The 24,241-nt window shown below is 39.3% G+C and overlaps 1 protein-coding gene across 3 annotated transcripts in view; it reads left to right on the forward strand.

The window, feature by feature from the left end:
* Positions 1 to 24,241, forward strand: part of dmgdh (dimethylglycine dehydrogenase) — a 200,459-nt gene that overhangs the window by 151,493 nt on the left and 24,725 nt on the right. For all 3 annotated transcript variants that reach the window (XM_076284921.1, XM_076284920.1, XM_076284919.1), the window contains 2 exons: positions 7,365 to 7,582; positions 12,518 to 12,675. In XM_076284921.1, coding sequence (XP_076141036.1) covers positions 7,365 to 7,582; positions 12,518 to 12,675 — 376 coding nt within the window. The remainder of the gene's footprint in view (positions 1 to 7,364; positions 7,583 to 12,517; positions 12,676 to 24,241) is intronic.

A 24,241-nucleotide genomic window follows, 5' to 3' on the forward strand; every position in this document is an offset into this window, starting at 1 on the left:
TTCAATTTTTTAAGGAATAACCGTTAAAACTGACAATGCACAGGGTCTTGTCATTCACCAGTTCCGCAGTTTGATCCATGTCAAGCACATGCCAGTTCAGTCAAATGGGAGATCATCAAATCAGGGAAAAGCAGAACTTCACTGATTTTTTAGTACATGAGTTAAACACAAATATAGTCTTTAACTCATGTACTAAAAAATCAGTGAAGTTCTGCTTTTCCCTGAACACAAATATAGTCTTATAAACAATACAATACAGCTGTTTCGAATGAAAATTCAACAGTAGAGGTCAATTACATTTTTTTCTATCCAAGATCCATCTGATCCATCCAAGTAAGTTTGGTAACTTAATAGATTTAGGTGGTTCTCAAAGCTAAAATACAGATTTTTGCGACAGTTCATCGACAGTTTGTTCTTATTAATTTTTTGCATCAATATTTAAAATAAATGAAGGTCATTTAAAGGAACACGCCACCCAATGTCAGTAGTAATATATGTTCTTACCTTAACTTTCACGAGTTGAGTCATACCTCTCCCGTGTCCGTACGTGCACTCAAACGCTCTGGTGCGCGGCTGGACTGTGTTAGCATGTTGCTATGCTAGCGGGCTTTGACGGCAACTAAGCGTAGAAGTAATCAAAAACATCCACGTTTTACCGACTTAAATACAGTTGCACGAGTAGTTGATAGAAATGCTACGGCCACGCAACATGAAACGTGGCGATTTTCCAAGCGAATAAACCGGAGAACTACAATGTGTGGCGCAATAGCACTTGGGAGTACTTCGACCTAGCGTAGTAGTATTGTTAACACCTAATTGTAGATCCTATCCACCACAGAGTTTAGAATCCATGCTGGATCGACCCTCAGCCTCTCCCTCCCCTCTGAGCGAGAGAGAGGCACACACACTAGAGATGCGCTGATGGGCTATTATTTCAACCATAACTGCATAGCAAAACTTATCATCCATCAGCCATCCATCAACACCAAAGTTTTTTGACCAATCTTCGAAATGGCACCCGCCCACCATCCGCTGGTTGTTTTAATGTAGGCTATATGGGTGATGCAGCGCTGCTGACGTGAGGCTAGAAAGCCCTTGCCTGTTCTAGGAAGACTGATCCAATGCAGCAAATATATTAAAAGGCTAAAGTCGTACATTGGCTATGTTGTAGCCTATCCCCAGAATATCAGCAGCAGACTCAGTCTCTGTCTCGCAAAACAGTCTCCAAATAAAACGCACATCGGACTGTTGCCTATACTGCCAGCTTGTGACAATATATCGTCCAAAATGCTTGATTGCATTGCATTCTCCACATTTTTAGCTACATTTTCATGTACCACATCAGCATTTTTGTTCAGTGAATCTTTTGTAAATTGCTTTAAAATGAATTGCGCTGTCTGTCTGAAAAAGACGCGCTCGTGCAGTCAAAATGAATGGGAGTCTTCAGAACAGGCTTTCAGTCACCCTGACATAACAGTGTGTAAAGTAGCCTATAATGTGAATGACTTGTTATTTTATCAAGGATTTCTTTCTTTTTGCAAAAAATAAAGTACAATAGGCATTAATTAGTAGGCCAGGAGCATGTTGACATTATGTGGCAAATTGCGTTTTTTATTACAATGATAAAATTGTAAAAGGACGTGACCGAAGCTGAGGCAAGCCAGGCAATAGGCCCGACGGTAATTGTAAAGCAATTTACAAAAGATTCACTGAACAAAAATGCTGATGTGGTACATGAAAATGTAGCTAAAAATGTGGAGAATGCAATGCAATCAAGCATTTTGGACGATATATTTTCACAAGCTGGCAGAAAAGGCAACAGGCCGATGTGCGTTTTATTTGGAGACTGTTTTGCGAGACAGAGACTGAGTTTGCTGCTGATATTCTGGGGATAGGCTACAACATAGCCAATGTACGACTTTAGCCTTTTAATATATTTGCTGCATTGGATCAGTCTTCCTAGAACAGGCAAGGGCTTTCTAGCCTCACGTCAGCAGCGCTGCATCACCCATATAGCCTACATTAAAACAACCAGCGGATGGTGGGCGGGTGCCGTTTCGAAAATTGGTCAAAAAACTTTGGTGTTGATGGATGGCTGATGGATGATAAGTTTTGCTATGCAGTTATGGTTGAAATAATAGCCCATCAGCGCATCTCTAGTGTGTGTGCCTCTGTCTCGCTCAGAGGGGAGGGAGAGGCTGAGGGTCGATCCAGCATGGATTCTAAACTCTGTGGTGGATAGGATCTACAATTAGGTGTTAACAATACTACTACGCTAGGTCGAAGTACTCCCAAGTGCTATTGCGCCACACATTGTAGTTCTCCGGTTTATTCGCTTGGAAAATCGCCACGTTTCACGTTGCGTGGCCGTAGCATTTCTATCAACTACTCGTGCAACTGTATTTAAGTCGGTAAAACGTGGATGTTTTTGATTACTTCTACGCTTAGTTGCCGTCAAAGCCCGCTAGCATAGCAACATGCTAACACAGTCCAGCCGCGCACCAGAGCGTTTGAGTGCACGTACGGACACGGGAGAGGTATGACTCAACTCGTGAAAGTTAAGGTAAGAACATATATTACTACTGACATTGGGTGGCGTGTTCCTTTAAGGAGTTTGGTGCTTCAAAACATTGATATAAGATGAGATTCATACCAAAACCTAATATGATTATCTACAACCTTCAGGGGCTGATGCATAAAACTGTGCACCATGCGAAAACTAGTTTTTTGGGAATATGTCAGAAAGTAGGTTTTAGGTCCTATGCTTGTTCATAACACTAATTAGAATTAGACTTCTTATTATTATTATTCTTTTTACCTTTTTGTGCGCACTATTCAGCCCAAACCGCTTAACGTACAAATTTGGTTGAAACACCGTTCCGTAGATCTTCCAAGGCTTTACCGTCCTATCCGTTTTTCATTTTTGAGAAGTTTATACTTTTTGAGATATTTGTAATTAAAGGGGAACTTAGCAACTATTTCAACGTAATAAACCTGTTTAGAAATCATTTGGATGGTTAAGGCGAGACACTACAGGTGAATAGGGTAAAATTTTTAACAAGCAGATATCACTATGAAACTTCCCCAGTTGATTACTTACATTAATATGAGAAAAAAATGTATTACAAGTTGGCTGTAATTTAATGTTTACATATGCAAATTAAGCATTATCTAATTAAATATGCGCTAATTTGCATACATTTTAAGGCACGAAACCTGAGCATTGGATACAGCCAGGTTCAAAATTATGTTTTCATTGTGTTCAGATATTAGATGGGAAAACATTTAGAGGGATTTATGAATATCTACTTTTGTTATCCTGTAAATCAGAAAATGATGTCACTAGCCCTAAAAAAATCGCTTTTTTCCATGTTTTTAGGCATAAAATGTCATGTAAGTCAGGCTAGGAATAATATATCAACAAACCCCTCTGTAGAAATCTTCGACATATAGTTAGGCATAAGTCTAGAAAGTTTGGTGTATGTACGTGCTTCTGAAGTGGAGTTTTTGAGCTCAGAGTGTGAGCGGAAACTCATTTTGAGAAAACAGCCTTGAAAGACAGCCAATGAGATTCCGTTCTCAGCCTAGACTCGCCTTTGAACTTTCGCGATTGGTTGCTGATACAAAGGAAGTGTCCATATATGGATCACATAGCGTGATACAGGAAAAACAGAGCTTTCCAACGGTAGTACACATGTTATGTTTTGGACCACGGTCGCGGGAGTGCATGCAAGGTTAGAATGCTAACTTTTGCTGAATTTAGGAGAAATATACCGGCGCGAGTAGACACAATATAATGAAATAAACACCTAAATGTGTAAATCGGACTTTTTTGTTGTAGTAGTGTGATAGAATACATGCTAAGGTAACATACTAGCTCAAAATCTCGAAATTGACCAGTGCATGAAAAAACGATGTTTTCACCTGCCGTGTCTCAGATTGCATCCCCTTGTGTAATTCCTCGGAATTGCATTTCTAGTATACATGTGGTGTTTCTGCATCTTTTAAGCCCCAAACCAACTCTCTGTGACCTTCAGGAGCCGAGATACAGAATTCTGGGTCAAAAAGTGGGCATGGCCGTTTCAGGGCCTTCCCCCACCTAATTTTTTGGGCTCCTTGCATTTTTTTGTTTATTAGGCCCTAAATTAACAGAAAAAAATTTGCTCAAACGTTAAACATTTTTTGCAGCCATTTGCCCTAAACTGACCAGATAGCAAACTGTATGACTCGCGTGGCAGCCACAGTTACGAGGCCCAGAAGATCCTAGTGAACTGCTTGACTCGTGTGGCAGCCACGGTTAGAGGCGCTAAAGTGCAATAAGACAAAAGAGTAGCAAAAGAAGAGAATACTCGAGCACAGCCAATCAAGCCAGTGTTGCGCTCAGGTTTCGCTGTGTGTTAAAACAAATGATCTAAGGAACACTGAGTCGGTTTATTGATGCTTGGCACTCGATTCTCCCGGCTCAGTGACACGAACCGGGTTAATTAACCGACACATCGGTCAGTTTGTCAACACTACGAGAGCTACTACATTAATGGAAACTCCCGATACGTCCGCTGAGATATTAACGCAGTTTGAAAGTGAATGTAAGGTAAGCTACTGGGACTGCATTACATGTTAAATGTCTTGGCGAAGTGAATAACTGTGCAAAGGCATGTCATTATAAAGACTGATGCAGACTGGTGATCAGTGATGCCAGTAACGCGTTACTTAGTAACGCGTTAGTCTATTTTTACCACTTTTTTCAGTAACGAGTAATCTAACGCGCTACTATTTACAAACCAGTAATCAGATTAAAGTTACTTATCTAAGTTACTGTGCGTTACTATTTTTGTCATGTTCCTTAATAAAAAGATATATCCTTTGCTTTCTTCTTGTCTTGGGTATTAATGTCATGTAGAGGCTATGCTCACGTTTTCAGCATGAGGACAATTCACGACACAGCGACACAAACATAAACAACAATGGAGGGAGAGAGAGAGATGCACATTTCATCAGTCATTACTTTGAGTTTGTGTCAGTTAAACATGACAACATTAAGGTACATTGTACATTCTGTGCTAGCGACAAAGTGCTGTCTAGCTAGACATCCCAAGTCTCCCGAAGTTTTGGGAGTCTCCCACATATTGATAGCGGCTTCCTGACGCCCGCAAATTACATAAAATCTCCCGGAACCTAGAGCGAACAAGAGCACGCAAGCCAGACCGGACTTCGAATCAAAGATTCTAGAATCTTTGCTTCAAATCGCGTGTGCATAGCTTAATGCGCACACAACGGAGAGGGAGAGAGGAGTGTTGCGTTTGTGCCTGAAGCGCATCCAAGACAGAGAGCATCCTGGTCTGTTTTGCTAAATCAACCAATCCGTTTTCAGTGTAAGTGCTTATATCTCTTTTCTCCCAAACATAATTAATCAGTTCAGTCAGTGTATCTAGGAACAGAAGCGTCATGGCAGCGTCAGTGCCCTTCAAAAAGGAAGATTTAAGACCCATTTCACATCAGACTACACAAAAGTGTACCCAATTGTCTCAAAAGATTAAAACATAATGATAATCTTGCACTCTGCACTGTTTGTAACAGCAACTTTAGCATTGCTCACGGCGGGTTAAATGATTGCAAAAGACTTGTTGAGGTGAGTTTAACAAGTGTAATTTCATTTGCATATTATTCAGGCCTATAGGCTACAAGATGGCTAGTTGCCAAGGCTACATGAAAAAAAATCTACATATTTTACTATAACAGTTTCTATCAATAGGCCTTCCTTATTTGGTTAGACATTATTGAACAAACATCTGAATTTCAGTATCTAAGTAGGTTAGGTTGGGATGTCTGCTATACATTGCTGTTAAAATGCACTTCCAGTATATTGGGTATTGACAAAACCGTTATCATTTTTATGTTGAGGCGTTGGGGGTGTTGTCGGCAGCTGCTGAAAGTAACTAATAAAGTAACTTGTAATCTAACTTAGTTACTTTTAAAATCAAGTAATCAGTAAAGTAACTAAGTTACTTTTTAAAGGAGTAATCAGTAATCAGTAATCAGATTACTTTTTCAAGGTAACTGTGGCAACACTGCTGGTGATTGGTCAGAAGTTAGCCTAATGAATGAATGAGTGACGCATTGAGTCTTCCTGGCAGAACTTAACGATGACGCCTCCATTAATCCAGTCTGGTTGTGATGAAGGCAAGGTTTCTTAACTCTGATGTAATATAGAGGGAATGCATGACAGCAGTCTGTAGAAAAAAGTTCGGTAAAAGGTCAAGTGCCATCAAAAGGATTTTGGAAACATTATGTTAAGGTAAAAAAAAAAAACTGTTAAGGGTGCCCCAGTCCCTGCAAGGGCTTTCAGTAAGTCACAGAATTTACTTTAAAGCGCTACAGATTGTTTATAAATCAAATATAGACTTAAGACTTAACTGTTCTCAGACACCTTCTGCTAACTGATCAAATGCACTCCCTGTTATCACTGTGTTACAAATTCTGAATCTGTCTTTTAATTTTGAATTATTCTACTTTGTGTCTTTTATGTTTTCTTTTAATTACTATGTACTTTACTTTTTAAATTATTTAAAACTTTTGCCCTTTTATGCTTTTATTTACTATTACTCTTTGCTTTTGTTTATGTAAAGCACATTGAATGACCCCTGTGTTTGAAATGTGCTATATACTGTAAATACACTTGACTTTTGTTGAGCTGCAGCTCTGCTGCATTTGGACACTAGAATTTTGCTGGCAGACAAGTTCCTTGTGGAATGCATATGCGGAAAAATCCCTGAGACAGGTGATTTGAGCTTGGTTCAGATCGATGACGTCACTTTTCTTTAGCCTGCAAGACGAGGGAGGAGCCTGTGCTTGTGCGGGAACAGTCTAAGATTCTATGACTCTAAGTTCTGAGGAGCTTGGTATAGTTACTGCTAGACCACAGTTCAATGACTCACCCCAAGACAACACACCACATTCAAAGATTCCTTTTAAATACAAAACATATATTTATTTTAACATTCAATATAATTCATTCACTCTACGCAAGTCATATGTTATTCTGTACAATTTATTAAGTTGTCAGTGGGAAGAATAAAACATTATTCTAGCAACATATATTAAACTATTTAATTTGACTGCATAAATGATTCTTGATATTTTATTTAAAATATATTTGTAATCTATTTAAACCCTATTTGAAACCCTGTATTCTATATATTACCATTTTGAAATCTTTATGTGTTTATGTGTGGAATTCTGTGTGCTATCTTATTTAATTACTACTTAACAATGAATGACTTTCCATTGATTAGACTAACATGTTCTCCTTCAGAGGACTGAGGTTATATTCATTACCAAACATTCTCTAACTATCTATCTCATAGGTGGATTGAACAAAAGGCAGCAGATGGTGGTTATGATGTGGACATCTCTAACATAACAGACAGTGTGGGGGTCATAGGAGTGGCTGGACCCTGTGCCAGAAAAGTCCTTCAAAAGCTGACAAATGAAGACATGAGCGACGCAGGTTTTAAGTTTTTACATTGCAAATCAATGCAGCTTGCTGGGATTACCCTCAGAGCCATCCGGATATCCTACACAGGTAGAGTAAGAGTGATGGATATTCACACATGTACATGTCCCCTGAACACTCACATTTGAATTTAGTGGTTCATCTTCTTTCGTTCTGGTAATAGTTAATCTCTGGAAATAATTCCATGGCAACTAATTCTAAGGTTGGCTTTACATAAAATCAGAAAAAGCATAAGCATAAGCTTTACATAAAATCTTAAAGCAATTATAAATTACCCTATTTTCCGGACTATAAGTCGCTCCTGAGTATGAATCGCATCAGTCAAAAAATGCATCATGAACAGGAAAAAAACATAGATAAGTTGCACCAGACTATAAGTCACATTTATTTAGAAATGTAGCTAAAATAAATTATTTCACAGAATCCAAGACCAAGAACAGACAGACTATGTAACTGGACACATAGAGGCCAAAAATATTGAGAATTCTACCGGGAATGTAAATGAAGACGATAGTGGCAAGCTGAGGCAAGCCTGAAGGCTGCCAAGGAGGGCCCGACGCTAATTGTAAAGCAATTTACACAAAAGATTCACTGAACAAAAATGCTGATGTGGTACATGAAAATTTAGCTAAAAATATGGAGAATGCAATGCAATCAAGCATTATGGGCGAGAGAGAGCGAGAGAAAAAAAGGAAAAAAAAGGGCTTAAATTTCAGCGCGGGATTGCGGGTAGGGCCTATTCGCCTTATTCACCCAGCGGCCATTACGAGGCTGAAGGGTACACTTGCCATTACACCTCAGTCCAGCAGATGGTGGTGATAATGCACTCCATTTGCAAACTGCTAAAAAAAACTCACTAAAGAAGAACAGGCCAGTGAACCCTTCTTCTTTTGAAAATCATTTGTAGGAAAACAGCGATCAAATATTACATAGGGTTAGCCAAAAGCCTATGGCAGTGAGTTTTGTTTTCAAATGTTTTCATGCATGTCTGGATAAAGGGTGAGGAATGTTTAGGAGACAGATTATTGTAAATCCTCAAATTATGGGGTCTTTTATTAATGCTGCGCAAAGCACAGCACCTTTATTTGGGGCAGGCTTGTATTCGAGGCAGCTAGGTCTTTATTTCTTACGTGGTGTGTTTTATTGATAGACATAGGCCTACTTTTCTTTTGGAGCGGCAAACCGGTAGGCTATCAAAAGCAGAAGATGTTCGATTTGGGATTTAATTTACGTTTGGACTGTTTGATTATATTGCTAAATATCGGGACTGATGACCACTGAAATCTGTGGGGTATTTGATGGTTCACTATTAAGTTTCATGTAGTTAAAAGTAGGTAAAAGTCAGGATTTCCATCCGCTTATTGCGAGACATCCGCTTTCATTTATGGAACATGTACTGTACTGTAATGGAAACCTTATTCCATATAGCCAAAGAGGTCTACGATAGCCTACATTTTTTTTTTATTAAGTGTGATTTACTTTTTTATAAAATTCGTAGGCCGATGCCTGGCAGCAACAATTGTGTTTGTATGGGTTACTGCATCAGCCTCTGGCAAGCTCAGAAGGAGCAGCAAGCGACTGGTAGCTTGAGAGCGACGTGTTGGAGACTCATGGTGTAGGACAATGACTTTTCATTGGCAACAATATTAAACCAACCAACAATATAAAATATTAAGAAGAGCTCTTTTATGAGTTAAATCGAAACAATGTAGGCAATTATTGCTGGCCTTTATTTGTCCGAATCTGAGGCCCATTTAAAAACATGTTCAATTATAATTAGGAACAGCCAAACCATGAAAAAAGTGTGACTTATAGTCAGGAAAATACGGTACACATAAAGCAAGGCCATCCACATCCATCTTCGCCGGAAATTGCCAAAATGCCACACACTTGCTGGAAGGCTTTTCAGTCAGCCTGTGATGTTTTAGCTTACCTGTTAACACAGACCAAGTTGGGTGATACACTAAGTGAATGAGCATGTTAAAAAGCTAAAGGATTTATGTGTGTGTCAAAACTGAATTAAGAGTTGCACTGTTTGGCATGTTTAATGTCTGTGTGAACACGAAAGGAGCATAATATAAAAGAAGATGACATTGCTGACGCTCCACCGGAACTAAATGTGCTGGCTGAAACAACCTTCTGTGGCATATAGTCCATTTAGTCAGGGGATGAGGTGGGGTGGGGGGATTTGTTTGTGCCATAGACTAAAGACTCTGTACCACATTTAACAATTATTTATAAAATTATGTATAACAATTATTCATCAAAATAACAGTTGCAAAATATACAACAGTATACAAATAATGTGAATTAATGTGTGCAATTTTAACAAACACTATACAAACTATACAACACTGAAGTGCAAAAGAAAGTGCAAAACAACAACGAACGATGATAGATAGCGTGATGACATTCAACCACCAGATGCTGCTGTTCGGACGCATCACACGATTTGGAGCCATATCCTACCCGTAAATCCTCAAATTATAGCAGGGATTATAACTGCTAGTACCTATCAGTCTATCAGTCCACGAGCACTAAAAGACATTGTTTCGATTTAACTCAATGAAATTAAAGAGCTCTTCTTAATATGTTATATTGTTGGTTGGTTTAATACTGTTGCCAGTGAAAAGTCGTTGTCCTAATGGGTCTCAACAGGTCGCTCTCAAGCTACCAGTCGCTTGCCGTCCCCTTCTGAGCTTGCCAGAGCCTGAAGCCTTACATTTAAACACAATTGTTGCCGCGAGGCATTCCAGCCTACGAATTTAATTAAAAAAACAGTAGGCTAAATCATGCATAATTAAAAAAATACCTCAATTTAGGCTACCGTAGGCAAAAGCTAGGCCTACTTGGCTATACGCAATAAGGTTTCCATTACAGCGCAGCACACGGTCAATGAATGAATAAGCGACTGCCTCTCGCAATAAACACAGTGTGTGGAAATCCCGACACTCTTTCAACTATGAAACGTAATAGTGAACCTTCAAATACCTCCCAGATTTCAGTGCCTATCAGTCCCAACATTTAGCAATATAATCAAACCGTCTAAAAGTAAATTAAATCGTATGCTTTTGATAGCCTACCGCTGGTATGCCGCTCCAAACGAAATGCATGCCTCATAATAAAACGTAGAAATAAAGGCCTGCCTCGATTAAGCCTGCCCTAAATAAAGCCCTGTGCTTTGTGCAGCCTAAGTAAATAATAGAACCCGGCCATAATTTGAGGATTTACGGCATTTAAAGATTGTAAAAACTTCCAGTTCATGACACATTTTTTATTATTATTTTGTATGCGTTCTGCAGCGAAGGGAGACTGGCATTGGTCACAGTTTGAAATGAAAGGGAGAAAACAGTAGCCTAGAGTAACACGGCGGACATCACTCATATATATATATTCTTTTTTTTTCGACAACGCAGGCCAGTTAAGGTGGCAGGCGTGTGTTGCTAAGGCAGCCGCCTTAACTGCAAGTGGTTTGATTGTTGATTCGCCACCGTGAGAAATCCCCAACCAGCAGAACAAGTAGTGAACATCTTTGTTGTATAACTGAAATCTGGGCCATTCCCTGTCAAATAAGATAAAGTTGTTGCTGCACCATCTCAGAATTTGTTCTAACCTTCATCACTGGCGACTCTTAGAAGCCAGGGGAAGCTAGATTTCTCAGAATTAGACAAATTAAGGTGTAAACATTTTTATAACAATATAGACGAAAACTAAACATTAGTGCAACATCTGACACCATTCTATACCCATGTTAATACAGGCTACATTATATTTTCATACATGACTATAATGTTTATGAAAAAAAGCTTCCCAATGTGAAATCGTTAAAAAGTTTTTTGCTCTACAAATGCTTGCACATACTTTCACCCAGAAGTACAGACTCTACCCAGATGTTTCTGTTCCAACTAGCTACCCCACATACCATTTTAGTCATGAGAATTACCAAAAAATGCAATCACACCTAGCTTTATCCTTATTATCTTATTGTGTATTCCTTGTTGAGACCTCAAATATTGCCACACATTACCAAAGTATCCTATTTGCAAACACAATCTGGAAACGTTTCCAAAACTAGCATGGTGATGGGCATAGACTTTGCGTTAACTTTGAAATCCTTGGTACAGCCTAACCAATCACAAGGATTTCTAACGTACATTCCTTCTTCGCCTAAACTTTACAAACTGACAATAAACCGCATTAGCAGTCAGGAAACAATGTATATAGGTCTACCTTTGCTGTAAAAACATGTACTCATTCTTACACATGCTACTACCATTTACTACAGCCACTTTCAATTTTGAGACTATAGCGTCATCCCCTCTGGTCTCGATTGGCTGGCCCTTTTTGGGGTCTGATGGAAAGGTTAGTGAATTATGGTGCTCCAGACTAGTATCTCCCTGAAAGGAGATCTAGGTCTGCGTGACCAGGCTAAAACTCAGATAGATAGATAGATAGATAGATAGATAGATACTTTATTGATCCCAAGGGGAAATTCAAGTGGGCATGCAGTACAAACATTTAATGGTCCAGTCAAGACATGTTTGTCTTCCATCATACACAGTTTGAACAGGCTAGAAATAACACTTTAACAAACAGCTTAACAGTTTAACAGAAGTAGTTTACAAGTCTTAGTTATAGTTATAATATTTGACCTCAAGGCTAGAGGGGCCCAGGTCAATAGCCCTGTGATAGCCCTGAGAACTGAGGACATCGTTTGAAACATATATACCATTTTACCGTTATTTTCAGTCAAGCTAATTTCATGAACATAAAATTACAAGTGAGTTTGTATGAATGTGTGTAGGAATACAAAAAGGTGTTGGGCAAATTGCATGGGGGGAGGGGGGGGTACTGACATTTGTTCAAGTAAGAAGCAATGCAGATACTGATCAAATTTTTAATTATTTGAAATGTTAATTATATTGTAAAGGGGTGCACTCACGTCTGTTGCATGCTGGTGTGTATTTTGCAATTTATACAGTGTGTGTTACATTTTTGTTCCAGGGGAGCTTGGTTGGGAGCTATACATAGATATGCAGAACATGGCCTCTGTTTACAAAGCTATCATGGATGCTGGCAAAGAGGAGGGTATTGACAATTTTGGGACCTATGCCATGAACTCCCTCAGGCTGGAGAAGGGCTTCAGAGGCTGGGGAGCTGAGGTTAGTTTTGCAAAAACTACATATTTCTAATTCCTCTCACCCCTTAAATCTATGAAGTTATAAATGTGAACACACACATGCATGAAATAGAAATAAAAAGACATGGTGTGTAGTCCATTTATGTTAAAATTGGCTCTCAACCTGCACTGTAAAACCCAACTTGCTGTTTGAACTTAAATATTTATGTAACCATGCTGCGAAAGAATTTTATGTTACGACAACAAAGACAATGGAGTTAACTCAAATAAAACTTGCTATTTGACTCAACTCAACTCTAGTTTGTATGACTAGATAGCTTTAGTTGATATAACTTGATATCTTTAGTTCATTTAACTTCAGCACTTGATATCTTTAGTTAATATAACTTGATTACTTTAGTTGACATAACTACACCACTTAATATCCTTAGTTGATATAACTTGAAACCTTGAGTTGATTTAACTTCAGCACTTGATACCTTTAGTTGACATAACTTCATACCTTTAGTTGACATAACTTCATCACTTGGTAGCTTTAGTTGATATAACTTATCCTTAAGCTACTTAAGCCTTTGGATGATTTCACTGCAATGCTAGTGAGTTACATACACCAACTACTTAAATGTAATGTAGTTCTCACCCCACACATCTAATACAATTTAACAATTAATACTGCCCAATATGTTTTATTGAAGATATAGCTTCATAAACCAAAATCACTGAGATCCAACTCAAGCCTCTTTAATTAAAACAGATGAGTAAATACAATTACTTTTTGGAACAAATACTTATTTTCTATCAGTTACACACCCCATGAAGGCTTGAATTCATGAAGATTGTTTGTTTTTGCATTATTGAGCCAATAATTTGATTCAAGAGTGAAGACTCACATTGTCTCAATTAGGAATGCAACAAAAATAAAAAATAAATGAATTGAAGGCTTCATGAGGTGTGTAAGTGATAGAAAAGAAGTCATTTTTTGAGTGAGCTACTCCTTTAAAACAGTACCAACACATGATGTCATCAAAATGGAACATTTGTACCATCTCACTAGGTGTTATCCATTATTTAATGCATCCTATATAGGCAATCACCAATACTAAAATGTATCTTGCATTGTAAGTTATAGAAATTTAAGGCAACATTTTACATTTTGATGACAAATGTTTTGGCATTAAACAATGTGCAGCCAGTTACAAATAATAGAGCAATTAACCAAAGAATAAAAAAGTGCATCACAAATAACAAGATTGATCACATACACACTGTGGATAAAACCCCAGTTCGTGTTACCTTCCCCCAAATAAATCCATACTGTGTGTTTTACTGTCCTTCAAAATTAATACACACGAGTGTGTTACCGTGTCCCCAAAATAAACACACCGAGTGTGTTACTGTGTCCCCCAAATAAATCCACACCGTGTGTGTTACTGTGTCCCCCAAATAAATCCATACCGTGTGTGTTACTGTGTCCCCCAAATAAATCCATACCGTGTGTGTTACTGTGTCCCCCAAACAGTACACAATCTATAAGACGTCTAACAAAAATAACAAGAGTCCATTTCTCAATCAAGTTCACATTTTGTTCACATTTGGGCAAAGCTTAAACTCTGCTTTAAGCTTACATGGTTTTCCTCAAGAGTCTGTTTCTCAAGCCATGAACCAACGCAGTGCAATGGCCTCCACCAATGTCCATGAGCACCTTCTGAATGACTTCAAATGTGTACCTTGTGTCTTTGGGGTAGTCAATGTTCAGTGCGTAGAGCAGACCCATCAGAAGTGCCACAGCCGTTGGAAAATCACTGAGCGACGGAAGGATGATTTCTTCCTCAATGACCACAGCGAAACCAACAGTATCATTCCCGTCTGCCACCACGAGGATGCCCACAGTCATTCCTCTCGTCATGTCCTCCTCAGCAACTGTGGCCTAAAAAAAATGGACAAACATGTGATAAAATAAACCTTCATTGATTCTGTTGTTGTGGCCAAAACGGCATTAAGACACCAGTGGTTCCTAAACATTCTCCCCGGAACCCAAACTAGTGAAAATAGCTGACCTGCAAGATCACAACACTTCACAATATTGATAAAAAAATGTTTTTTTAAAAAAGCACAATGTGAGCTATTGAATACTTAAAAACCTATTTTTAAAGGCAATTATTAAAAAAACAAAAAACAAACAACACCCAGTGTGAAATGAGCAGTGCTTTCATTAGGCCCCTTCAGATCGTAGGGCCAAAGCCAAGCTAGCCACCTTCAGATCGTAGGGCCAAAGCCAAGCTAGCCAGGCCGTGCCAAGGCTAATTCCTTTCGCACCTTTAGGTGCGGGTGCTAACTGGTGCCACTTGGGGCTATAGACCCCTGAATTCTGGCCCACCCAAAACGTTAGGCCACTTGGCTCGACGACCTGAAGCCAGCTACTCTGTTAATTTATGTGCCACAGAAGTTATGTGAAGCCTGGACAATGACATTGAGGCCATGCTGGTATGGACATACACACATGTTGGAGCGGTTAGCGCTATAGGGCTATTTACTCCTGATTGGTCCCAACCCGCTGTTTAGGTCCTAAAATACAGGATATGTAGCCTGGCGGGCCATCCTATATCATTGACATGTATAGTCTGGCATCGAATCATTCACCTCGCTTAATCCAAGGGGCGGGCAGAGAATTGTCTTTCAAACTGCCTAGACATGCAATAGGCCAGCGCTACGACCATATCCGTATCCGGTCAGCAAAACGGCAAATACATCCTTCTTCGAAAGGAATGACTTAAGTGCATTGTGTTGATCTACTTTCAAAGAAAAGCACAAGTCCAACTCCTCCAAAGTTGACGCCAACGCCGATTCAAACAACCGCTCTTCGTTTGCCATAGCCACCTTCCTTGTTGTTCACCGTCGCAGGATGTCGTTATCCTGTTAAGCCCGCCTTAAGACTCTCTAACGAAATAGAGCGCTGTGATTGGCCGTCATCCACGGTGTTAAGCCAATAGAAATTCCTATGGTTCGATACTAGACGTACAAGCTGAGCAAATTAATTTGCCGCCGCTAGGGTGCGTCTAGATTTCTAGGCTACAGGATATGTACATGTAAGGGTAAATCCATAAGAATGGGGGGGGGATGATCTGCAAAGAGACAGCCTTTCAGGTCAACAGTGGTGAGGAGAGCAAACTCGGCTTCAATCTAGTAGGCATAAAAGAAGCAAATAACAAGCCGAGGGATTCAATAGCACTGATATTTATCATTTTAAAGTCTTCATGACAGCAGATATTAGCAATTGTTGTTTAACACAGTTATTTTCCTCAAGCAAACAACAAAATAGCACTGTATTACCCCCATGCTTTCTACTAGGAGGCGACCAGTGTTGAGCATAAACTAATTCATTTTTCTATTAACTTTGAACTTAATATATTTTTAACTAAAGAACTTGAACTGACTCCCAGACTTCCTCAACTTCTAAACAAAACTGTTAATGAACTGAACATGAACTACTTCAAAACTGAATTGGTGAAATATGAACGTGAATTCGTTAATTTTCTTTTGAACAAACTGAACTGAAGTGTGAACTTTGCCAACAGTGCAGGCGACCCTATCGGTTGAGGGTTGAGCGTGTGAAGTGGCTGAAACGCATGTCACATGGCGAATAGGAGTCCCGCTAACCCACTCTGAAGTACACCGAGCGTCATGTTTCAGGGCTAGCTAGCCGTGTCCTAAAGAAAGCTAACCGCAAACAAACTAAATAAACGGTCTCCTGCCCTGGGCTTAATGATTTCTCCTTTCGAAATCGTTCGACGAATAATGTCTAGGGCAGCTAACTCGGTCTGCTACGCTGTTAGCTGCTAGCTATACTGTGAATTTCAGCCAGCAAGTTTTGCTGTTACGTTTTCAATAAACGGGGCAACACAATTTCATCAAGTAAAAAACGTAAAACATGTAAAATATTACTTGCAAGTTAACATTTACACTCACCGTGTAAAAATACGATGATGGGTATCAGTCTCTGGTGGTGTTGTTCCACGAATTTCCATCCATTTCACTCTGCACCGACCGTAAGAATATGGAAAGCCGTTCAAGACAAAACGTCTGTCAAAATAACGCCTCCACGTGTAGATTTTTTACTTCTTCAGGAGTAAAAAATAGACGTCTGAGCGTCAGACGTCAAATTTTTACGTGTGCCACGCGTAAAAACTTTGCGTCTGACGTCAGAGGTAAAAAAATGACGTCTGGGTGATTTGCTGCAATGCCAGAGCCTTTGTGCCAGAGTAGACACAGCATTGGCTGCTGGAAACAGGAAATGCAGCCGCTATAGTTGCAGCAGAAGAAACAAGATGCCAGAGCAATGTGCAGCATATTCCTGCTCAAATCGGCGGACCATCGCAAACAGGGCTCGGGGGATTACTTTTCACAAGTAAGATTTAACATTATCGTACTATTGGTTGTATTTTGTGAATGCAATATTACCAGAGAGTTGAAAAGGAGCAAGGATCTTTGTTATTGTATGTAAATCGTAGCCAGCTAGCTAGGCTACTTGCTCGGTGTTCAGGTGTTCACCCGGCTATGAACTGAGACTTGATGAGTCATATTCCATAACACTGACTTACATTACAACTGACACAAGAATGCTATTGTAGAAATGAATCAAATATTACTAATATAACATTGGCCGGCGAATTTTACACAAGTTGCACAGACTGTAGCCTATTATCGGGCAGTTGCTACTTGTAGCTTAGCTAGTAATAAGTGTGTTGGTGGTAGCTTCACTATTTCCTGAATAAAGTAACTTTTCAATAGCTTAACTTCTTTATATGAAGTAGCTTGGCCAAACAAGCTACACTTTTGTCATGTGAAATTAGCACAATTTAAAGTAGCTTCCTATGTAGTGAACTAGCCTACTGCTGTGTTTGTGTTACTAAGCTTGCTACATTTGACTGGGGAGGTAGTTTTGTGTAATGTTTTTCATGGCAGAGTAACTGATAGTTTCGCTCACTACAATTCAAAAGTAGCTTGCCCAACACTGTATTATTCACATGTAATTCACCCTAACAAAAATAAGATGCATCTCAAATCCCTTTTTATTCATTTATTTATTTTATATCTCCCCAGAACAACTGCCTTGCTCAAGGACTACCACAAATGAGCTGAACGGTCTCCTCACACCCCTGGAACTGAGGAAGTTGCAGCTCTACATTGCAGTACTGCAGGGCATCTGCTACAATGTGACTGAATATTTGATTTATGAGCTCCACCTTCATCACCTTTTTGGTATGGCAACTGCTCTGCCCATGACCGGAAAGCACTGCAGAGTGTGTGAAAACTGCCCAACGCATCACCGGTTCCTCACTCCCCTCCATCGAGGCCATCCAGGGCAAGCGATGCTTGCGTAAGGCGCGCAGCATCATCAAAGACTGTTCTCACCCCAACCACAGACTGTTCACCCCACTCCCCTCAGGGAGGCGTTACAGGTCTCTCTGCACCCGTAACCACGTAGCCTACTTGGAATAGCCTACCCCTCAGGTGTCTGAATGGCTGATCTCATTTAAATATTTATGGAACCTTTCTGTATAAGTATATATACACTCTTTTGATCCCGTGAGGGAAATTTGGTCTCTGCATTTATCCAAATCTGTGAATTAGTGAAACACACTAATTAGTGAAACACACACAGCACGCAGTGAACACACAGTGACACACACAGCACACAGTGAACACACGGTGAAGCACACACTAACCCCGAGCAGTGAGCTACCTGCTACAGCAGCGCTCGGGGAGCAGTGAGGGGGTTAGGTGTCTTGCTCTAGGGCACTTCAGCTGTGGATGTGGGCATGGAAGAGCAGTGCTCAACCACTTCCCCTGCCCACATTTTTCCTACTGATCGAGTGTGAAATCAGCCATTCAGACACCTGAGGGGTATATTCCAAGTAGGCTACGTGGTTGAGTGACAAACCTGAGTAAATTGACTCAGAGTAGAAGAGCTGATACAGGAAACATGGTTGTGTGTATTTTAATATTCATAGTGGCTTAACAGTAATAGAATATTCTGATACTGTATATCATATAAAGTGATGACATCCCAGATCAAAACTGGGAACATAATCCATAATGTTTGACAGCATAGACAAAAACTGGTTTGATACAAGTTGTAATGAGTTAAATGTAGTTGTAATTCCATACACATTTTCAAGTGTTTTCATATTTAAGTTCAGTGCCATCAAAAATAAAGTTTGATAAACAGACATTGGTTTGGAATAAGTAAAGGAAATGGTGTAACTGGGTTCAATATCTGTTAGAAAAGTTCCATAAACATTGAAAAGTGCAAGTTTGTAGGTTTGTTTCTGATCGTTAAAAAACAGACATTGGTTTTTGGCATAAGTAAGTGTAACAGTTCATTAATACAAGACAAAAAGGCCAGCATGTGTTATTCACAGTTCACAGGTTCCAGCCCCAATGAAGAGATCAAATAAAGAGATATTAAGAAACATTTTAAAAACGGCTGAGATCAGCCCTGTTCAATGCAATCAGTAAAGAATCTGGGAGTGTCTTCACAGGCTCAGTGAGACAGAGGTTACTGTCATGCTGGTGACAGTACATGCACAACTGGTGCATGTAATTTTGTATGTTCCCAGTCTACCTTGCTAAAATTGCTTCGATACACTTAGACTGAACAAAAGTGCTACAGACAGCAGGTGGCAGTACATAATGAAACTGGGTAAACTCCATAAAAGACCGAGTCATCCAGACAGTGGGAAAATGGGAGACAGAGTGGCAAATGCAGGTGATTAGATTAGATTAGATTCAACTTTATTGTCATTGTGCAGAGTCCAAGTACAGAGACAACAAAATGCAGTTTGTGTCTAACTAGAAGTGCAAAAAAGCAGAAGAGTGCGATGTGATATACAAAGTAGTTGGTGCATAGAAAGACAAAAGATATAGTGCAGTGTAGACAGTATACAGTTGTTTTCAGAAGGTGGTTTAGAGTAGTATAAATTAAATATAAGTATGTGCAGTGTATTAGCAGTAACCTTAGAAGAGCAGAATAAATATGGCCATGTAATATAAACAACATGTACAGATATGTGCAATGTAGTGGCAGTACCATTATAGTAGTAGTAAGAAAAATATTAGATATATGCAGTGTATTATGCAGTGAATATATTACAGACAAACTGAATAAATATGGATATTTAGTATAAACCATATAAACAGATATGTACAGTATGTTCAGCTATGTGCAGTGTGGTAACAGTACCATTGTAGTGCAGAAACAGTAACATTATAATAGTATTAAGAATAAGTGTATGTGCAGGATGAAGAGCAGTAGAATATGGCTATGGATAAGTTTGTAAATAAATGGGATAGGCATGGATGGGATAGGGTAGTCCAGTTGTGAGGGGGTGGGGTGGGGGATGTCCGTCTCCTTGTTGTCCCTGTCAAGGCTGCCATGGTCGTATAGTATATAGTATAAGTATATACTCTACGACCATGGCAGCCTTGAGTCACCATGGTTGTGGACACCTCAACAAGCACAGTCAAGGAGGCATCAGGCGGGGGCGGGGGGTGATGGGGGCTTAAGTTCGTTGGATGTCACCGGGATGCAGAGCTAGAGTTTAGTAGGGTGACAATCGCAGGAAAGAAGCTTCCTCTAAACCTGCTGGTTCAGGTGCGGAGAGACCTGTAAAGCCTCCCTGAGGAGAGTGGGGTGAACAGTCTGTGGTTGGGGTGAGAACAGTCTTTGATGATGCTGCGCGCCTTACGCAAGCATCGCTTGCCCTGGATGGCCTCGATGGAGGGGAATGAGGAACCGGTGATGTGTTGGGCAGTTTTCACACACTCTGCAGTGCTTTCTGGTCATGGGCAGAGCAGTTGCCATACCAAAAAGGTGATGAAGGTGGAGCTCATAAATCAAATATTCAGTCACATTGTAGCAGATGCCCTGCAGTACTGCAATGTAGAGCTGCAACTTCCTCAGTTCCAGGGGTGTGAGGAGACCGTTCAGCTCATTTGTGGTAGTCCTTGAGCAAGGCAGTTGTTCTGGGGAGATATAAAATAAATAAATGAATAAAAAGGGATTTGAGATGCATCTTATTTTTGTTAGGGTGAATTACATGTGAATAATACAGTGTTGGGCAAGCTACTTTTGAATTGTAGTGAGCGAAACTATCAGTTACTCTGCCATGAAAAACACTACACAAAACTACCTCCCCAGTCAAATGTAGCAAGCTTAGTAACACAAACACAGCAGTAGGCTAGTTCACTACATAGGAAGCTACTTTAAATTGTGCTAATTTCACATGACAAAAGTGTAGCTTGTTTGGCCAAGCTACTTCATATAAAGAAGTTAAGCTATTGAAAAGTTACTTTATTCAGGAAATAGTGAAGCTACCACCAACACACTTATTACTAGCTAAGCTACAAGTAGCAACTGCCCGATAATAGGCTACAGTCTGTGCAACTTGTGTAAAATTCGCCGGCCAATGTTATATTAGTAATATTTGATTCATTTCTACAATAGCATTCTTGTGTCAGTTGTAATGTAAGTCAGTGTTATGGAATATGACTCATCAAGTCTCAGTTCATAGCCGGGTGAACACCTGAACACTGAGCAAGTAGCCTAGCTAGCTGGCTACGATTTACATACAATAACAAAGATCCTTGCTCCTTTTCAACTCTCTGGTAATATTGCATTCACAAAATACAACCAATAGTACGATAATGTTAAATCTTACTTGTGAAAAGTAATCCCCCGAGCCCTGTTTGCGATGGTCCGCCGATTTGAGCAGGAATATGCTGCACATTGCTCTGGCATCTTGTTTCTTCTGCTGCAACTATAGCAGCTGCATTTCCTGTTTCCAGCAGCCAATGCTGTGTCTACTCTGGCAATCACCCAGACGTCATTTTTTTACCTCTGACGTCAGACGCAAAGTTTTTACGCGTGGCACACGTAAAAATTTGACGTCTGACGCTCAGACGTCTATTTTTTACTCCTGAAGAAGTAAAAAATCTACACGTGGAGGCGTTATTTTGACAGACGTTTTGTCTTGAACGGCTTTCCATATAAGAACGCGCGTAAGCCACTACATGATGACGCAAGACGCAAAACGTGCTACACGTGATGCTGCACAAGTTGGCAGTAGTCAACTCAACTTGACATTTATTATTAACATAACATGGCTTTTCATTGAGTGAACTTCCATGTAGTTGAGACGTTTTCAATTGATTATTTTAAGTTAAAATGACTATTTGCACAAATCTGTGTTGTATTGAAAAGGAAAAATTAGTTATGAAAACAAACAAGCAACATTGGGTTTTACAGTGTGGTGGTAAGAACCCCCATGGGAATTGCAAAGTAATTTCTGGGGTTGCCAGATTGTGTGAAAAAACAACATATTTTAATTCTACATTAAAAGGGGTTATGAAATGCCAACGTACAGTATTTCATCTTGTTCTCTGATGTTGACATTATGTTTCATACTCATCTTAAAATGGATTCAATTCATTTTTTCTCATCAATCTACACACAATGCTCCAATAGTCCACAAAACAGTTGTGGAGTATTCTGTAAATCTATAAAACATAAAAGACTGAAAGAATATTCCATTTACATAAGTATTCAGACACTTTGTTATGACGCTTGCAATTGAGCTCTGGTGCATCCTACTTTTATCAATGGTCCTAGCCTACTTTTATCAATGGGCTCATATCAATGAGATGCTTCTAGAACTTGATTGGAATCCACCAATGCCTATGAATTCATTGGGCATTATTAAGAGAGGCAACTGTCAATATAAGGTCTCACAGTTAATGGTGTACATAAACCTGCGAGACAGTGTTATGTGAAGACACTAGGGGTGTCGCGATATACCAGTTTGGTGGTAATCGTGATCATTAAAACATGAGAATATGAATATTGTGGAAATAATGAACATAATGCTATATCTATATTGTGTGTGATTAAAGAGGCATAGCCTACGGGGTAGTAATGTGAGCACTCATTCAATGTCTATGCGCATCTGCGCAAGTGAAACTGAACCTTATCATAAAGACACCTTCTCAACATCTTTTCTGTTCAATCTGGACCAGCAGAATTGGCATTAAGATCCACCGGACGTTTCCCTTGTCTACCCCGTTAAACTTCAGTGTCATGTTTTGCTGAATTATATTTTACTTAGCAGATCACGCTAGTAGATAACCAGAATTACAGTCTCTAGAATTGTAAGTCAGAATGTAAACTGGGCCACAGATGGTGGTAAGCACAATTAGCTTAAAACTATCTAGTCTAGTATAACCTAAAACTAGCTTAATTAAAATGCCACAGCCCATACTGATTTTTTATTAGAATATAGATATTAAGAGAATAAATCATTACGCAAATACTTTTACTTTTAATACTTAAAGTACATTTAAAAGCAGCTATTTTATTTTTACTTACTGTAAGTAGGGTTGTCATTGTGGTACTTTTACTTTTACTAAAGTAAATATTTATCTGCTTATTTGTACTTTTACTTAAGTACTGAGTTTCAGTACTTCCTCCCCCACTGGTCAACGGGAACTACAACAAATAAATCTAAAATGATAAATAGCGTCACACCCAAACCTCTTGCAACATTGATATTAGCTGCCAAAAGCTTAATAGCTTAGGCTACAACAAGGAGTTTGTTCATAGGTAACAACAACTCCACAAGTCAACTGAAGGAACCGAGTGAGCAGACAGTACTATGAGATGACGGGTCATAGAAACTTTTATGTCAATTCACAGTGAGCGTTTCTTCAACACAGCGCAAAACAGCAAGTAGCCTTTCTGGGTGAATCTAGTCATTTATGAGTCAAAGCTTTATAACTTAGGCTGCAACCAGGGGTTAAAGTGGGGCGGAACGGGGCAGTACACAGTTCTGACACCCAAAAAAATTAATAAACTAGAAATTGTAATTCCGAGGAATTACCAGTGCATGAAAATGCAACAAAAATATATTAACATAAAATGCAAAAACTATTTTTTATTCGGAAACAGTTGTGGGCAGAGGAAACAGTTGGCGGGAGTCATAGGAGTCATAGTTAAATAGTTGAGTAGTTTACATGGTAAAAATATTTAATAGTGAATTATTGTAGTGAGGATTTTTATTTTGATACAGTTGAGGGAAGAGGAAACAGCTGGCGGAAGTCATAGGTGATGACAACTGACAGTTGGAATGGCTGAACAGTTAAAAAGTTGGATAGTTTAAATAGTTACATTATTTAATAGTGAATTATTGTAATGAGGACTTTTATTTTGAAACAGCTGTGGGCAGAGGAAACAGTTGATCAGGATCTGTAGTCTTAAGAGAGCCAGATTGTATGCTTAAAACCTTAAAATGAATGCAGATAGATAGTTTAACCCTTTCGTGCCCGCGCCGAACATTCCATTTTTGGTGCGGGATGACCTCCTTACACAAAAAACCTTCTTTCTTGAGTATAATACATACCATCAATGGGATATACATATCATTGTAATCAGAAGGATCAGTTATATTAAATGATGTAAAATACATATGGTAATGTTGATATAGTAATGAATAGTCTTTTAAAATCCTCTAATCCTCTAAATGTATACCAAAATT

The sequence above is a fragment of the Alosa pseudoharengus genome, unplaced genomic scaffold (assembly GCF_046254945.1).
Source record: "Alosa pseudoharengus isolate Yale_2024_CS ecotype anadromous, Long Island Sound unplaced genomic scaffold, YU_APseudo_1.1 YU_APseudo_1.1_scf_14, whole genome shotgun sequence".
Taxonomy (NCBI): domain Eukaryota; kingdom Metazoa; phylum Chordata; class Actinopteri; order Clupeiformes; family Clupeidae; genus Alosa; species Alosa pseudoharengus.